The 19,177-nt window shown below is 37.2% G+C and overlaps 1 protein-coding gene across 1 annotated transcript in view; it reads right to left on the bottom strand.

Moving 5' to 3' along the window:
- Positions 1 to 17,439, bottom strand: part of Lama2 (laminin subunit alpha 2) — a 668,494-nt gene extending 651,055 nt beyond the window's left edge. The window contains exon 1 of the mRNA XM_031380750.1: positions 16,960 to 17,439. Coding sequence (XP_031236610.1) covers positions 16,960 to 17,068 — 109 coding nt within the window. The 5' untranslated portion in view covers positions 17,069 to 17,439. The remainder of the gene's footprint in view (positions 1 to 16,959) is intronic.
- Between the last annotated feature and the right edge of the window lie 1,738 nt (positions 17,440 to 19,177).

Genomic DNA, 19,177 nt, shown 5'->3' on the forward strand with positions numbered 1-19,177 from the left:
AGGGAAATGGATGGATCTGGAGAATATCATCCTGAGTGAGGTAACCCAATCACTAAGGAACACACATGATATCCACTCTCTGATAAGTGGTTATAAGCCCAGAAGTTTGGAATACAGGAAGAACAACCCATAAACCACAAGGAACTCAAGAAGAAGGAAGACCAAAAGGTGAATATTTCATTCCTTCTTAAAAGGGCCAACCAAATACCCACAGAAGGAGTTGCAGAGATTAACTATGTAACAGAGACTGAAGGAAGGACAAGCCAGCCTAAATATAGCTATCTCCTGAGAGGCTCTGACAGTACCTGACTAATACAGATGTAGAGGCTCACAGCCTTCCATTGAACTGAGTACACAGTCCCCAAAGAAGGAGGTAGAGAAAGGACCTATGGAGCTGAGGGGTTTGCAGCCCCTTAGAACGAACAACAATATGAACTTAACGAACAACAATATGAACTAAGTAGTACCCTCAGGGCTCCCAGGGTCTCAACCACCAACCAAGGACTGCACATGGTGGGTCTGATTGTTCTGGAAGCATGTGTATAGTAGAGGATTTCAAATTCAAACATCATTCGGCCCTGTGAAGGTTCTGTGCCCCAGTGTAGGGGAATGCCAGGGCCAATAAGTGGAAGAGGGTGGGGTGGTAGGCATGGGGAGGGGGGAGGCAACAGGGGTTTGTTCTTGTTGTTTTTGTTTGTTTGTTTTTTGAAGGGGAAACTGGGAAAGGAGATATTTACATGTAAATAAAGAAAATATCTAAAAAAAAAACAAAATTTAAAAAGTCACCTCTGGGGGGATAAAGTAGTTAAGAGAATACTTTTCTCTTCTAGAAGCCATGAGTTTAAATCCCAGCACCCTCATTGTAGCTCACAACCATGTATACTGTAATCTGATGCTCTCTCTTGTCTCGTAGGTGTACATGCAGATAGTGCACTCCTATATATAAAATAAATAAATATATCTTTAAAACAATTGACTTTGGATCTCTACACATACACAGTGGCACATGGACATGTGTACCCACATATTGTATGTACACACATACACAATAATAATCAATAATTTTAAAAGATGTGACTTAGTTGTATTTAAATTTTTTACTTAAAGATGTTGCCTAAACTTAATGAGTTTAGAATTTCTTGACAAGAAATTTCAATTTGGTTAGAAAAAGCACCTAATTTTGAGGCACATTCTCAGTACATAAATACAATAACCAAGTAACCTAAAGATTTAAATTCATGAATACAGGTGACTGAAATAGCTTAGGTAAAAGAGCGCTTGAATGCGGATACAAATATATAAAATGATCAAGAATTTTTATGCCATGCATTGTGGTCATGGTGTTAACATGATAGACCCAGACAGACAATAGAATATGGAGAAAATGATGCTGATGCCTTATTTCAAAAGTAGAAGAGGAAAAGCATCATATCCAGAGAAGGCTGTGTAATGAAGAACAATGGTGGGTTTTATGGCTTAATTAGTCTAGTAAGCTGGGCAGTGGTGGTGAATGCTTTTAATCCCAGCATTTGGGAGGCAGAGGCAGGCAGATTTCTCAGTTTGAGGCCAGCCTGGTCTACAGAGCGAGTTCCAGGACAGCCAGGATTATACAGAGAAACCCTGTCTCGAAAAACCAAAAAAATAAAAATAAAAAAGTAATCTAGTAAAATCATAAAGTGGGTAATCACTTTGATGTGTGCTGAGCAACAACACACACTTGAGAAATGAGGGCACTGTGTCTAGTTGATAACCTTCGATTACAGGGAGAATACATTTTTAAAGTTTATTTATTGCTTCTTATTACAGCAAAGGTCTCATAAATCCAAGACTAGCATGCAATTTCCAAGGCTGCACTTGAACTCTGGATCCACCTGCCTCTATCTCCTGTAGTACTTGGATTACATGCATGCACTACAACATCTAGTTTTATGTAGGGATATATATTAAAGCCATGGATTTGTGGAAGCTAGGTGAGTACTCCAATAATAAAGTAAAACCTTCAGTCTCAAATCTTTTATTGATTCTGCATAAGTCACCCAATTGGATTGTTATGAACTACAAGGAAAAGACCAAAGGTATGTTCCGGGCACTGACATGTTCCTGCAGTTCTGTGAAAACTTTAAGAAATTGTTTTCTGGGTTCTTGAGGGAAGATACTCCCCCAAGAAAAAACAATGAAAAATAAAAACAGAGGCTAACCAAATCAGTATGTGTGAATTATTATTTTTCTGTCTCTCCAATTTACATCTTAAATGGGTATTATGATCTGATGCATTGCAATTCTTATCCAAAAGAGCTTCAAGGACCTAATGGCACTGATTAAGCCAAGATATCTTCATTTCTCATTCAAAGCTTAAAAGCTGTTTAATTCTCACTGGAATGTCCAAAGGGAAAAAAATAACCCAAGAAGCAAGATGTAAGGGAGCCTCGGTCTCTAAAGTGCTTTACTCACCATAGGAGTAGTGCATCTTTCATAGCTGCGTACACATGTGTATTTATGGAAGTTTATATGTTATATAAACTCATCCAGATAGCAAACCTCAGGGAAAATAAAATGGAAAGAAACATTTTGTGGTAAGACTGAATTACTCATATCGTTGCTACACTTCTTTTTTCTTTTAGGCACCTAATACATGTCACACTAAGCTAGAGATAAACTGCTAAAAAATGAATAAGCAAACAAATAAAGTTTTATCATTATAAATTTGTGAGATTATTTTGCTTGTTAAAATACTAAAACCCCTGGAAGAAAACTAATTGACTAAAAACCCTTCTAACTTTCTATAAGAGGCTGTTATGGATGAGTGAGTATATGACTGGATTGGTCTCTCTTTACATTCCATACCAGGAACATAAGCAAGAAATTCTTTGCTTATGTGACTCCAATGTTGACTTAGGTCATGGAATAATATTCAGAAGACACTAAACACATCCCTGTTCAACATAAGAAATATTTATGCACAGTATCACCTGGGCTCTGGAGATGAAGGTTCATCTAGAGTTTCCATTCTAATAGTGACAGAAGACAGATAGAAAGTCAGAAATTAAGTCATTCTAAATAAACATTAAGCTATCTAAAGAATTTATAACAGGAAGATAAATGCACTATAAGAGGTAATTTAAACTAATGCTCAGAAAAGTTCTTGGAAGAGATGAAACATAAATAGAAGAATCCACGCTGAGGGAACTATGTATGGAACAAAATGCAACAGAATGGAATAGAAGCTTGGCACATTTGAACAATAGGAAAATGTCCACACTGCTACTGGAAAATAACAACAACAACAGAATAGTTTGTCATTAGAAAAGACATAGGGACTCACTTACAGTTAATTTGGTAAATCATGGGGCTTTTATTTTATCAAACTGGAATTCTGTGGACATTTTTGGAGAAGGCAGATCTAATATGATTTTCTCTTTTCAGAGCTCACTCTGGCTATTCCCTGGAAAGTGGATTATAACTTGCGCAAAAGAAAGACTGAAATAGCAACTGTTCTGCCTCATAGGCAAGGGAAGAATACTTCAATGCAGACTACAGCAAGAACAAAAATGTGTGGGGCACATGAAGTAACCTTTGCTTGTATAATGACAGAAGTAATCATGATTTAGATTAGAGGTAAAGAAAAGAAGAAAGTCTGATTTTATTCAGTAGGTGTGTAGTGGTATTATTTTCTATGCTAAAGAAAGCTAAACTGAATGGAAATACAGGAACTCATAGTACTTAAACTCAGTGCTAGAAATGTTAATTTGGCAAGGCCAAGCAACCAGCCAAATCATGACATGAAGTGATACCACCAGTATCAGCTGAAACAGCGGAGATTTAGAGCATCAGGTGACTACCTCCAAGCAATGAAAACTAGAACCAAATGAGCTAGCTCTACTTGTCTTAAGTCAAAATGCTAATTGATAATCTTGATAACAACATACTGAGGAAAGACTGAATAATGGTGCCATCATTTTCTTCTTATATGATTCAAGCTCCTGATTCCTTGTAATTCTGAGACTAAACTAAAAAGGCTATTAATATTAGCACAATTTTAAAGATGGAGACAATGCTTGAAAGAAGCAGAATAATTTACCCAACATCACTCATGTCCTATTATTTTGCTAATAATCTACTGAGATAAAATAAATTTTATTTTCCTAAACCTTTCTTACCAAGAAGATCTTAAGACATAATAAATCCTGGAACTCACAGGAAAGGTCACCAAAATTAACTCACAATTAAGTGAATATTAACATCGCAGTAGGCACTTTAGAAAAAAGGAAAGAAAAAGGTTGCTTCCAAAGGAATTAGTACCTGAATAAAACATTTGCCAACTTGAAGTGGTGAGAAGCTTTGGAATTCCATTGTGTCAACATGTCTAAGATAATGCCATTTAAAGAACATGGTATATAAAATCAATCTTGCAAAGCTGAGCAGAAAACATTCTGCATAAGGTTAAGGAGGAAAATAAAAAGAAATGAAAAGGAATGCTTAATTAATAGAGAAATTGTTGTACACTTAACACAATGGAATATTACTCAGCTGTTAAAAAAAGGAAATCATGAACTTTGTAGGCAAGTGAATGGAACTATAAGAAAGTCATCCTGACTGAGGTAATCCAGCCACAAAAAGACAAATGTGGTATGTATTTGTTTACAAGTGGATGTTAGCCATTAAGTCTTCAATAAGCAAGCTATAACCCCTATAACCACAGATGTTATGTATAAACTAGCATGAAGGGAGGGATCTCCCGAGGAAGGAAAAAGAGAATAAACAGTGATGGATGAAGGGAGGCTGCTGGAACTGGAAGATCAAACAGTGAAGAGGAGGGGAAGGAGGGATGAAGGCGGAAATACAGCAAGGAACATCCAAAGCTAGAAACCATTTGAGGGGCCTATATAGAAAACTAATAGAATAGTAGATCTTCTTAAAATCCATACATATATGAAAGAAATCTAACTGAAATCACCAGGTAACAGTGGAGACAAACCCCAGCAAGATAACTCTTGCCAGCAAATGAAACCTCCAGTATCTGAAATGGTTTACATCTAATTAAGTTGATGGTCAAGGGGTCCTTATGAAATTTATGGTGAAGGCTCATCTCCACAAACTGATGCTAAGTTGTGAAAGTGCTGAAGACATCACCTACCTACCTCACTGAAGACAGATAAGCAAAAGCTGGTGCTTATATAGAGCCTTTGCCTACTGACTGCTATTCATGGCACTAGAAAGTACTCTGTATGCTACCAAAGGAGAAAGGTAAACACCAAGTCACTTATAGACCCTTCTATCTACAATGATAGCCCGACTGCAAGCTATACTGATGCAATAGCAGCACAGACATTGTGGTAGCAACCAACCAGTCCATGACATACAACCCATGCTTCACATGCTCAGACTGCCATGAGCTTGATACTAGATAGGCTATGGACCTAGGGAAATCAACTACTATTTGCTAAAGAAACACAGCAATAAAATGACTCATATCAACATTCTGCTATGCTCATAGGTTAGTGTCTTGCTCAATCATGTTCAAAGAAGCTTCTTCCTGTGCAGAGAGGAATACAGAGATCTGCATCTGGATGCAGTACATCATGAAAGAGCAAACCCATTCCTAAGTGGGATGTTTGTATGAAATCTCTCCCCTCAGGGCTCAGAGAGCTCTGAAAGAGAAGGCAGAGACATTGCAACAGACAGTGAGGATGAGAAGGCAAAGAAGCAAGGCTTTGTAGAGACAACAGGACATATATAGCTATGAACTCACAGAGAATGTGACAGTGTACGCAGGGCCTGCAGAGGTCTAAGTCATATGAGGCTCCAGCGCTGAGAATAGAAATGAACACAAGCCTTCATCCCTAAACCAAAAGCTATCTTAAGATAACTGCTCACAAGGAAAATTTGGTTTCTCTAATGGAGTCTTACTGCATATACAAACCACACTTGTAGTGTATCTACAAACTACACTGTTAGCAGCAGGCTCCATGTCAAGGATTATGTAGCAAATACACACCCACTCACAGACACACACTCACACATGCACACTTGCACACACACACATACACATGCGTGCACACACACACTCACTCACACACACACTCACACATGCACACACATGCACACACACACATACACATGCGCGCACACATACACCTTTGATAATTTTTGTTTTGTTTGTTTGGTATCAAAGTATGTATGGTTTTTTGGTTTTTTGTTTGTTTTGTTGGTTTTTGCTTTTGTGTATCTTACACAAAAGGTTTTTTGCTTATGTATTATGTTTTTCAATTTTGTTTTTATGGGTTTTCTGTGTATGTGAATATATATGTCTCTGAATCTGTATGTATTTCTTGTGATTTTCTTTGGTTTGGCTTTTTGTCCTGTTTGTTTTATATTATTATGGTTTCTCCATTCTTATTTCACCTAATTTCATACTGTTATTATTATTAAAATATGTATTTTTAATGATTAAATACAAGAGAAGGTGTGAATTTGGATGGATGAGGCATGGGGATGATCTGGGAGGAGTTGGGGGAAGTGGAAACCATAATCAGAACATATTGTATGAAAAAAACTATTTTCAATTTAAAATGAAGTTCTGAAGAAAATCAGAATACAAAGATTATATCCCAACATAATAAAGGCTATATGATAAAAAGGGGGAAAGAATGTTCATTTGATTATAAAACATATCATCACATATGCATAAAATGTTTCTAGAATGTTTTACAAAAGTAGTAAAGGTGGAATAACTACACTTAAATTTTTTTCTCATATCAATTTACCTTTTGTGTTATTAGGATATGGCCCAAGAAAAATGGAATAATACAGATTTTTTAAAAGATGTGAAAATAGAAAGGAACTATTTGAGGATAAGAAGGACAAAGTGGAAAAGAAATAGGAGATGATTGGAAAAATGAATATAATCAATGTACAATATATATCTATAAAAGGTCATAATTAAAATCATTATTTTGTACAAATAATATTTATATTTATTATATAATATATAATAGTTTTTAAATCTCCCTCTCCAAATTATCTTTCAAGACAATTACTTTTCTTTGACAAAAATATAAACAAACTGCAGTGAGATATTTTCTATTGTATATATTTTCTACATCTCACCAAATTATATGTCAAGCAAGGGTATATACTTTGTGATGTAGTTTTCTAAATGCACTTACGGCTTTATCAATACTTCATTAGCAAGTATCTAAAACTGAGAGATACTGAAAACCAACACTCACCTGTAACTGCAGAAAACACAGAGTCAAAGGTCGTCAAAATGTCTACATGTTGTTTGTTTCAAGTCACTCTCACACTGAATGAGTGACATAAAGATTAGTTAATTACTGATGCTTGTGTTTCCTGTTATCTCACATGGTGGCCAGAGTAATCTGACATAATTTTTCAGCACCTCTACAGTGAGATAGTTTTGGGCATACACAGAAATATTTTAGAATGTTTTGCATTTATAAGCAAAATTATACTTATTGTGCTAAAAACATTGTTGAGCCTATGCTCAACAGAAAAAAGTAAGAATAATCACTGATCCGCTACCAATCACTTTCATATGAATTTTCTAGCGTGATTATATTACTAATAAGACAAGCTTCATCTACCACAATTTTGATATTAGTTAAATAGTGACTTCTCTATCAATTTAATTATTGTCATCTTCCAAGTCCATGCTGCTTCTCTCAGAGTTATTTCTAAAACAGAAAACCAGTGTGAAAATTGAAAATATCTGGAGACAGGCAGTACTAAGTAATTATTACAGGCCGAGATACAAAGTTCAGACTACAACAGTAGAAATTCTAATTATATTTGAATTCATACATTTCTTTCCTCAAGTACAGAACCAAATTCTTTCACAAATTGTCTTTGGTGAATTTGGTTAGCCACAGTGTTAAGAAAAAGCATTTTGTTGAGCTGGAGAATTTCTTGGCACCATATCAACCTTTAGACTAATTCATATTACTGAGGAACCACTAGATGTTAATATATGCTTAGTGTTTTACAAAACCTCCTGACAGGTAACTGACACATGATAAAATGTATTAATTTGTATTTTCCTTATAAGTTAAGTCTTAATTTAATCATTGCAAAAGGAACATCAAGCAATGAGCCTGGGAGTTGTGACACTTATTAAGACTTGGGGGAAAGACACAAAAATATATACCCTACAAAGAGATTAGAAAACTCTACTGAGTTGAGACCATAAGTCCATTGATAATATATTAAATATACTAAACGTACTAATTAAAGACTGTATCACAGAAAAGTTCAGATAGTAACACTTGAGATATGCATGCATGCCCATTGCTCTCAAGATATGTGCGCGTGTCCCTGCAGCTTTAGGTCTGTATGCATGCCCATTGCTCTCAAGATATGTGCACGTGTCCCTGCAGCTTTAGGTCTGTATGCATGCCTATGCAGCAGAAATGTAAGCAACTGACACATTGTCTTCACTAGGTCGCCTTGAAAGGGCAGTCTGCATATTGTTATGAAGTTGGAAAATTTTCCTTCTCTTTAGAAGAAAGTTTTAGACTAACCTGTCTCTGATTCTTAAGTAGATATGTTTTTACTCTTGTTCCTTCATACACTGGCATTTACAAATCAAGTGTTTGCATTTTAATTAATTTCATAGTGAATACTATTGATTGAAGCCTGCAGAACTGATTCCAGAAAGGCCAATAAAGAACCAATTAATACTTTCTTATAGTAGGACAATCCAAGCCCTAGAGAGTTAGAGATTCAAAATTAATAGATCATTAAACTGATACATAGTTTTAGTTAGTACCTACGTTTATATTTTCACATGGTTTTATGTAGTATATGTAGTTTACACAAAGATAGCCACTAATGAGTAAGGTCTAGTGACTCTGTTTTCTATTTAGAATAACATAACTCACAGAAGTTAAGGGTTTTTTTGTTTTGTTTTGTTTTGTTTTTTCGAGACAGTTTCTCTGTGTGGTCCTGGCTGTCCTGGAACTCACTCCATAGACCAGACTGGCCTCGAATTTAGAAATCTGCATGCCTCGGCCTCCCAAGTGCTGGGATTAAAGGTGTATGCCACCACTGCATGGCTGAAAGAAATGATTTTTTTTAAGATTTATTATTATAAATAAGTACACTGTAGCTGTCCTCAGCTGCACCAGAAGAGGGTGTCAGATCTCATGGGTGGTTGTGAGCCACCATGTGGTTGCTGGGATTTGAACTCAGGACTTTCCGAAGAGCAGTCGGTGCTCTTACCCACTGAGCCATCTCACTAGCCCCAAGAAATGATTTTAATTTATCTTATAAAACACAAAAATCTAAAACTTAAAAAGGGATGATGACTTAGAATTCATAAAATCAGAAGAACAAAACTGAATTCCTTAATCTAAAATTATACTAGGATTGTTCTTTGTCCCTGACAGACTGGAGGACACAAGATGAGAATAATTATATTAACTCACTAGATACCCCCATTGTGCAAGTAATATTCTAATGCACAAAATCTACTAAATACTATTATACCAAATTAAGCCATCTGGCAACCAAGAGCAGTTAAATGGAGAGCCTTGGGGAGAGATGCAGCTCAGTCAGCAGAAAGGACATATTTGGGGAAACGCTGCAGCCTCGCACAAGGTTCCATCCCTAAGTGCAAGGCACCACAGCATGCCAACAGTGTTCAGGATTCAGACTTTGCGTGATAAGTTTGCTCTTTGAGAAAGATTAAGCTTCTTATAGTGTTCTGAGGAATGACCCACAAATAGAATTGACTTCATGATCATTAACTAAGTGGCATGTCTCCAAATAAAAACAAAGATATAACAAAAACTACTCTCCATATTAAAAGTTTGTATTCAAAGGCTGACGTGTCCCTCTCAGCAGCAGGGACCTGGTTAACCCGTGTGAGGCCCTGAGGGTCATAGCCTTGGATTTCACTCAAGAGAATGCAAGGAGGTGTGTGGCAGCCCTGCGCCTGTGAGCCCTGTGCCTGGGCTGTGGAGGCAGAGCAACAGGAGTTCAAGTCCAATTTTGGTTATATAGAATTTGAAAGACAAGTTGGGATTCCTGAATCCTCACATCAAAAAACAAAAACAACATGAAAGAGGATTCAGGGAAAAATTATTCTGTTATGCATTTTTGACAAGTCTTTAGCTTTAATTCACCATGTAAGTCCAGATCGTCTCAGAAGCATAACATAGGTAACAATGCCCTTTAATAGGAAGAAGGTAAGTGAAATTTTCTGCCTATGTCTTCTTAAAATTGTAATGCTAAAATCATCTCTTTCAACTACCACATTTTAGTCTCAAGCAGGACACTAAAGGAGAATGAAATAAAGAAGGCCGTAAGGGAAAAGCTAAGCAATTTTCTTCATGTAACTTTTGTCTCCAATGACAGAATTAAATCATGCCCAAATCGCATTACTTTGGTCCAAATGTCACTGTAAGATTTACAGTGCTTCTTAAAGTATTTATAAAAATCGAAACAGAACAGAGAATAAACTTCTGTTAATAAGATAGGGAATGTTTCAAAGTTCATTTCATAAAAGAGGTCAGCAGATCAATGTATCTTTCTGTCACTTTAACATGACGTCTAATGTTCAGCTTTGATATTGAAATAGATAATAAATAGTAAAGGGGACTCCAAAGAACAAATGACTCTATGTGGGACTGAAGATACCTTACCTTTGTCTTAAAGTGAAAACAAGATCAAATTACCCTTAGAAGCTTCCAGCGTATTTCTGAGAACAGTGGCAGAACATAGAGATAGCTGTGGATATCCCTTACAAAGCATTTGTGAAGGCAGGCACTGACACACTTCGAATTGTGAGACAGTATTGACGACTAAAGGAAGAAAATGTCAGATTAGGAGTCTGAGTTTTATAGCAAGAAACATTTTGAGGTAGAATGTTCTACAACATGGAATCACTTAATATCCTCCATGCACAGAACATGCAGGACAAGGAATGAGGAAAAAAAAATCTTATTCTTGGATATTGGGTCTAGTCCCAGTGACCTGTGTCTACATGAGAAATGATGTAAGTATGATGTCCTTCCTTTATGAACTATGACCAAAACCTATACCATTTCTTCTCACTTAGACTATAAAGCTGGATATTTACAATGGCCTATATTTTGTGATCTACTTCATGTACTTAGACTATAAAACCAGATCCTTAAAATGGTCTATACTGTGATCCAGCTCATGTACATCTCTGAACCTTCTAATGTGGCCCAGTCAGCTCTGCTTCCTGTTTGGTGAGTCTGTTTCTACCAGATCTCTGCAGTGACATTCCACTCTGCCTACCAACATTTGCTCAAGTTGACCTCCTTCATGAGATCAACTCTTCCCAGTCCATTTACAATAGCAGTCAATCTCATTGCTCTTCCAGGGCCTCATCTCTCTTGTATTCTTGTTAGGGTGTTTATCATCAACTGTAATCTGCTTTTATGTATGACTTTGTTACTTCATCATGTATTCACCATATTCCTGTCACCCGATGTCTATCCCAACTAAATATAAGGTCTTGTGTCTTTTTGATATACAACAACCTTGACAAGAATCTTGCACTAATCAGTTTTTTATTTTCCTCTAATTTACATCCTATACTTTTTATTCACCAAACCTGGGCTTCTGATCAAGCTATCTGCTTCCTAAAATTTAAAAATGTTAAGTATGCTCAAATACTAATCTTTCATCTTTTGTATTAAAACAATAGTATCTCTGAGCAATGACAAGCTTGTTAGCCTCTAAACTGCTGAACTAAGACCTGCAAACTTGGCAGGTGACCTGGCGTGACAGTAATTAATAATAATAACAATAATAACAGTTAATAATTCCTCTCTACTTGGCTCGCTTTCGAGCCTGGCTCAAAAGCAAAGTAGAACTCTTGACACTAGAGAACTACAGTGACTTGAATTAAGCACCAATGTGGTACATCCTTTGTTCTCTGTAACTTACAGCAGCTATCTCACTGAGGTTGCAGTGTATGGTCCAGATTAAGGATTCTGCCATTGTTTGGGCCTTACTAGGTACTCTGCTTTCATTGTGGACAGATGTGTGGTCCTCTGATCTTGACACATAGTATAAAGAAAGGTATGAGATATGCTAACAGTTTACCTGTGTACAGCATGTCCTGTTCTGTCTATATGGGCCCAAAGATGTAGTGTTTTAATTGTAGAAGTGAAGCACATTGACTGTAAAGATGATTCATTACTTACTAGATGTCTGAATGGTCTATTAAGCACCAGTTCTCTGCTCTGATGAATAAAACTGAAGTCTCTTAGTTGGAAAATGTACCATCAAGCAAACTTTTTTATTTATATCTATTGTAGGATAGCAGAAACTATCCAGAAAAATGTGGGAGTTGTGGCATTGTATTTTATACATATATATGTTAAAATTATATGTTTGCTCATGTGGTAGCCAGAGATCAATATCTTTGACATCCTTCACTGGTTTCCATCTTACTTCTGAGGAAAGATCCCCAGGAAACCTACAGTGCATCTTCATTTCTCCAGTTCCTTGAACTGTGGTCATAGACAATGACTAGCACTCCTGGGTTTTAAGAGGGCAGTGGTGATCCAGACTTAGATCCTCCTGCTATTCATCTAATGCTCCCCTCACTGAGCCATCTCCCCAGGCTTCTGTTCTGAAATTCCTCCTGCTTAATCCCTCCCATAAAAGATGACATCACTTCATGGCTAGGATCTTTGGGTTACCTAATTGGGCTTTATAATAACCATTGGTAAAGGTGTCAGCTAAATTATATTTAAGGAAGTGAGCTGAAACAGAACTATAAAAGCATGCCTAATTTTTATTACTTAATGACCAACATTCTTGAAATAGATGTAATTCAGTACTTTACATGATATCCTTGGATACAAAAACCTTAAGACTCCACACAGTAATCTCTGTATATTAATATATGAAATTTAAAGTATTTGTATCAACTTTATTAGTTCTCCTACATAAATAATAGGAGAGCTAAATACATAAATAATAGATGGTTTTAAATATGTTCTTATTCTCAATTTTATATGTTTTGAAGAAGTTTTACAAAACTATTAGGACAGTGGACAGTAAATAAACTGTCAAGTCATAAATGTAGCAAAACAAAGGTTAAAAAAAAACTTTGGGCTTATGACTAGAACAAGCCTCGTGACAATATCTTAGTCATTTATAAACTGTTCTTGCACTTTATAAGACATGATATTTTAAAATCATGCAATTCTTAGTGATGTTGAAATTCCTTAATAAATGTTTAAGTATTTTTGCCAAAAATGAGAAAGGTTTGTCCAAAACATGTTTTTATTTTAAATTCCAGAAGGCATCTAAATACACATTTAAACACACTTAACATTTTGTTGACATTTTTAAGAACCCAGATACTGGAATACGAGTGTTCACTCCAAAAACAATAGATTGTAATTCCAGAACATTGGAACTGAAATAGGACTGGAGACATCACATGCTGGGACTTCCTCTCCTCAGAGCATGATATCCTAGGGCACACTTGGCATGCTGGGCATCTCACCACCAGGTGGATACTCAGAAGCAAGGAATACCCAGCTGTTGCTGAACTGTTCAGAATGATTGGTGAGGGTAACATGTCAGATGAAGAGGATTCCCATTTTTATTAGAGCGAAACCTTTCAACTTCTCATATTCTTTTGTGGACTCAATTCATAAAGGCTCTGTCAATCCTTTCCATGTATCAATCCCTTAAAGTCTGAAGACATTTTTATATTCCCTTCACTTTCTCCTTTTCCTTCTCCTCCTCTAATTTCCCTCTTCCTCCTTTTCCTCTTCCTTTTTCTATCTTTTTCTTCTTGTTCTTTCTCTTCCCCATGTCCCCTTCTCCTTCCCCTCCCTCCTCATCCTCCACAGGGCAGACAGACAGATAACTACTGTTACCCTGCCTGTGGATCTGTCTGTCGGGGACTTCACTCTACTGACCTTGTCTGTTCCTATGTTTATATGAAAGCTGACTTTTCCGCCACAGTTCCAGACTATATACTCACATTGAAACTGTTGCAATTCACACTTGTATTTTCTTCCTCATTACTGTAGAGATAATGGGCATAATACATTTCCAGAAGAGACTTTATCATTTAGCATCTGGATATGAATGATAAATGAATTTCATACAGATTCTACAGAATGGAGACCTCTGAAATTTCTGGACATGTTATTCACCACCAACAAAATTTAAACAGATCAGTTTCAAACTAACTGGCCTTCTGTTAACTTAAACGGCATATCAAGACAGAGGAGCGAAGGAAAGCTGGAATACTACCAGACTGATCTCACCCATTGTACAATATTCATGTGACATTTTTTTCCCTCAACTGCAGATCAGATACTATTATATTTCACTTCTACATACTAATCATGTAAACATCAGACAGCATTTTATTTTCTCCAGTGCTAAAAGGTAAATTCACTTTGACTCAATCACTCTATGTTGTTGCTATTAATAGGAGAGTGAAACTTTTTCTTTATAAATTCAAACTTATTGAATCAATGATATTTGTACTACAACTAAGTATTCTGTAGAAACTATGCAATATTTTTAAGAAAAATGAGAGGCAAACAAATAAAATTTGTTTTTAATTCTGTTTGCAGCAGCGGCTCTCAGCCTTCCTGATGCTGTGACCCTTTAATATAGACACTCAACCATAAAATTATTTTTGTTGCTACTTCAAAATTGTAATTTTGTTACTGTTATGAATGATAATGTAAAGATCTGTTTTCTAATGGTCTTAGGCAACCCCTGTGAAAGGGTTATTCACTCCTCTAAAGGAGTCACAAATCTATAGGTTGAGAAGCACTGTGTTACTGTCTAAATACAGAACAAGTCAACATCCTTAGTAAACTGGCACTGGTCTATAAGGGAAGACAAAAATCTTTCACAGTTAATGTCAGGTCATTGCTGGTACATACAATCAAAATTAGAGAAGTTGATGTTAGCCAAGAAACATTTTTTCAAACCATATTCAGTGACTATTACTGGTATGCAATATCAATATCTAAAAGGAAAAGAAAGAGACCATGGCCCCAAGAAAAGGTAGTGTGAATATGAACTATACTGCGTGTACTTTCAGTTTCTGAAAACAACAGCATTCTCATCAGTTATGTGAACTTCCATAGCTTTTACTCCAAGCCTTAGGTTTTAAATTAGCCCTGTGGGAATAATAACAACAGAAGATGAAAGTAGATCTTGTGATCCAAGGGTATGACTGCTTCAAAAGTACATTAAATTATGAAGCATTACACTAATTTAAACCATCATAAATATATTTTAAATATACTTTTTATTATTAATAAATTTAAATCACTTATCCTAGACCCACTCTCCAAATGTACTGCAAATGGCTATAAGAAAGACAGTAACAGAGCCCCGAGGAGAGAGGAGACGGCTCCTTGTCTAAGGGTATTTGCCCAAACTTAATGACATGATTTTTATACTCAGAACACAGAGGGCGGAAGGAGTTCTGACTTCTCCAAGCTGAACTCCGACCACACACATTCACCACATCATGTGTGTACCCCCACTACAAATAAATAAATAAATAAATAAATAAATAAATAAATAAATAAAACAATAAATGTAAAAAGAGAGCACAAGCGGGAATACAGACATGAATGTCCAGAGAGAATGCTCAGGAACTCCGTATGGTACTACACTTCAGAGTGGCAGCTTTGGCCTTATTCCAAGTGGAGGACTGTACAAAGACCTAGCCTCTCTCTCCCAGCTACCTAGCAGAATTAAAGTACCACCTATTGTTAAGCACAATGAAGAAAGGACAAAAGTTAAATGTAGCATTTTTTTTCAAACCAACTGCCAAGGATATTTCCCCAAAGCACAGTCTCAGTAATTCTATTATTTGCACCACACTGACCCCATTTCACCTCTGCAAAAATAGGAGGTTATCTGGAGCACTGAGTCCTTTTTATTCTAGGAAGTCTAACCAGAGATCATGATGAGGAGCTCATGCTGTCTATTATATCCTCTTAAACAGTCCTGTGCAAAGTGCTAGACTAGAACAAGAACAACATGAGAACTATTAACCTGGCTTGGTTCCAGTTAATTTAGAAAAAGAAAAAGAAAAATTACTCTACCAGATTCAGCCTCATGCAACTTCCTAAAGCTTTTTCCTCTAAATTTTGCACTTTTGAGGAGAAATCCTCTGAAACAAAGTTAACATATTTCTGAAAAGTGTAAAAATACTTTTTACTTTGATTCAAGTTTTTTCAGCTTTGGAAAATGTTTGCTGGAAGAACGGGTTACAAATTATGTTTCTCGGTGCTATACATGCATCTTGTACAAACTCTGATAACTCTTTAAACACTCCCAAGCTTTTCAATAAATATATGCACAAAAGCAAAAGAATGCTTTGATAAGAATAATTTAGCTGCATTAATAATTGTTCATCAAAGCTCCTGAGATGTGTTTGTGACCGCTGGAGTCCGAGAATACAAAGAAGTCTAGTCTATTTTGAGCCAGAGGTTTCACAAATGTGAGAGAGGAGGTGTTAGCCAGATGTTAAACTACTTTATGTAAATAATTGGAAACAAGATCCTTAAAGTTAAAAGAAAACAAATACTTAACTCAAAGTTCTAAGATAAACTCAACTACAGCTGGGGGTGGGGGGTAGGGGGTGGGGAGCTTTCCTCTGCAGGAACTGAATTTAATTTGATGAAACTTTTTCTCGCAATTGGATAAAACAAAAAGTCTGCCTTGGGAACTTTAGAAGTTTTCCGTAGACCAGTTTCCAGGATTTTGTGAGCAGATTTTGGTGTCTCTTCAGCTGGAGGTAATTCCCTTGTACCACTCTCTCAGGGGTCTTACTCTTAATGTGTGCCTGGAAGAGCACGCCCTAAGTAAAGCAAGAAAGTGGTTCCCCTGCCAGCGATTCTTTCTCCCAAGCTGAAGTCAGTTAGGAGCAGCGCTCCCGGGAAAGGGCGCCCTGGACTGTACCTCTCTGTTGATGCGCTTGGGACTGTCGCCTCTGTTGTGTCCGCTGAGTCTGGGTGTCTCCGAGCGTCCCCAAGAGTAGGAGCAAGAGGATCCTGGCGGCCGCAGGCATCCTGGCCAGAGAAGATCCACTCCTCCGGAGCCCACGAAGTTGCTGCCTCGGGTCCACCCAGCTGAAATGAGCAGCTGCAGGGGTTGGGGGGGGGGCTGGGGAGAAGAGGAGGAGACAGCTCTCCCAGCTCTGCCCTGCCACCGCCCAAGGGTTGGGGAGAAAGGGCAGTCCCCACCCCTTCCCAGGCCTGGGCCTTTAAAGGGTCCTTGATTGGAAGAACCTGTGCTCCCCGTGCTTTCTCTGTCAGGGGAATCTGGCCTCTAGCAGGAGTTATCCAAACTTCTTTAGCATTAAGAAAGTAATTGATACCAAGGCACTCTGGGGTCTGTGAAATCCTGCCAGATGGAAAACATTATCGCCAAGAAAGCCATACAGCTAGAAACTTTGGCTCCTCAGAAGGTCCTGGCAAAATTACATGCAGCTGCCCTGGGTCCAGATGATCCCAGACTGTCCCAAGGTCATGGTGCTAAGTACTAGGGAGCTGAAGCTGCCCATGGGGAACTTCACACTGGCTTGCACATTAGGCAGGGACTTCCCGGAAGGCAGCTGTCCAGGCAGCAAGGGATGACAGACTAAAGCTGTCCCAATTCTACTGAAATGTTTCTGAAATCACTCCAGTGGTTGCAAGCTGTCCCTACAACCAAGGGACGGACGTTATTAAAAGGGGATGGAGTGTCTGCAAGGATTCATGGCGACTTCTTCCTCTTTACTCAACAGAACAATGTTCTACCCTCTGTCATCCGGGTTCACATGGCCACTGCATAACAGCTTGTTATTGGCAAGGCCACTGGTTCTCAGTAGGGCATGGAATAGCAACTTCATAGGTTTTAGGAGGCACCCAAGATACCCTTTGCATCAGTGTACCCTGGCATCAGGATGACCTCAAAGAAAGAGCGAACCTACACCATAAAGTATTCCCTCTTGAACTTCAGAATGGGCCACTGCATGTGTGCACGTGCATAATTGTATGTGTGTGTGTGTGTGTGTGTGTGTGTGTGTGTGTGTGTGTGTGTAGTCAATTTGAAACAGGATCTCACTATGGTCTCAGATTCAGAGATGCACCTGCCGCCTTCTGTCAAGTGCTGGGATTAAAGCCATGGGCAACTCATGTAAATATTTTTAAGAAAAAAAAAGCTTTATATTTGAAATCTGACAGAAGTTTGCTTGCAAATAAAATTTGTATTTACTAATTTTACAGGATGCACCAATTAAGCCAACCGAGATAATGCTTTGTGGGTTTCCATTCACCAAAATGTATATAACATTCCAGTCTCTTACCACTGAGTGACATTCTGTATGATGTTGGACTCTAAGTGTTAGTGTGTTCTGATTTACCTACTAAGAAGTTTATACATATATTTCCATATTGCAGTGCATATTGTTGTTATATGGATGACTTAGTTTTCTTTTTAGTTTTATAGTTAAGATGTATCCATTTTTTAAGAAATGGCATAGAAGCTACAGTATTTTCATTTCATAGAATAGAAAATAACTTTCTTAAAGAACTAATGAGAATCCATAGCTAAGACACACCTTTCATCAGAAACCCTCCTATAGGCATGTCTAAACTTCTACTTTTAGATCTATGGCTTCTTTACATCTATGTGTGCTGTCTGAAAAACAGGTTTAGATAAGCCTCCCCCCCCCCATAGAGGCAACATTTGTACAAATAGTATCATTTCTTCATCTTATGATATTCACTTCTTTTGTTCTTCCCAAAATGAGTTCATCCTGTGGGATATATACATATATATTTATCTCCATCACAGTTTGCCTATTACAGCCTTAGAATCCTGTACTGGTTTATAAAACAACACTATTAACTATTCTAGAGGTTTTGAATTTTACTGTAGTTGTTTAGAGAAAATGTTTTCATTAATAAAGCTAAACACTTTTACATTATTGTTTTAGAACTGTTTTAGATTTAGATCAATAGAGCATAAATTAAAAAGTCCTATGCATTATGTATGTGGTGTGTATATGTGTGTATGCATGTCTGTGTGTATATCAATGCCTTTGTATGTGTATATGTGTGTGTGGTATGTCTGTGTATGTGTGTGTGTCCTCTGTTCCCAGTTCCCTCATCAAGGTGCACTTTGTTACAAGTGG

This window comes from Mastomys coucha, unplaced genomic scaffold (assembly GCF_008632895.1).
Source record: "Mastomys coucha isolate ucsf_1 unplaced genomic scaffold, UCSF_Mcou_1 pScaffold2, whole genome shotgun sequence".
Lineage (NCBI taxonomy): Eukaryota > Metazoa > Chordata > Mammalia > Rodentia > Muridae > Mastomys > Mastomys coucha.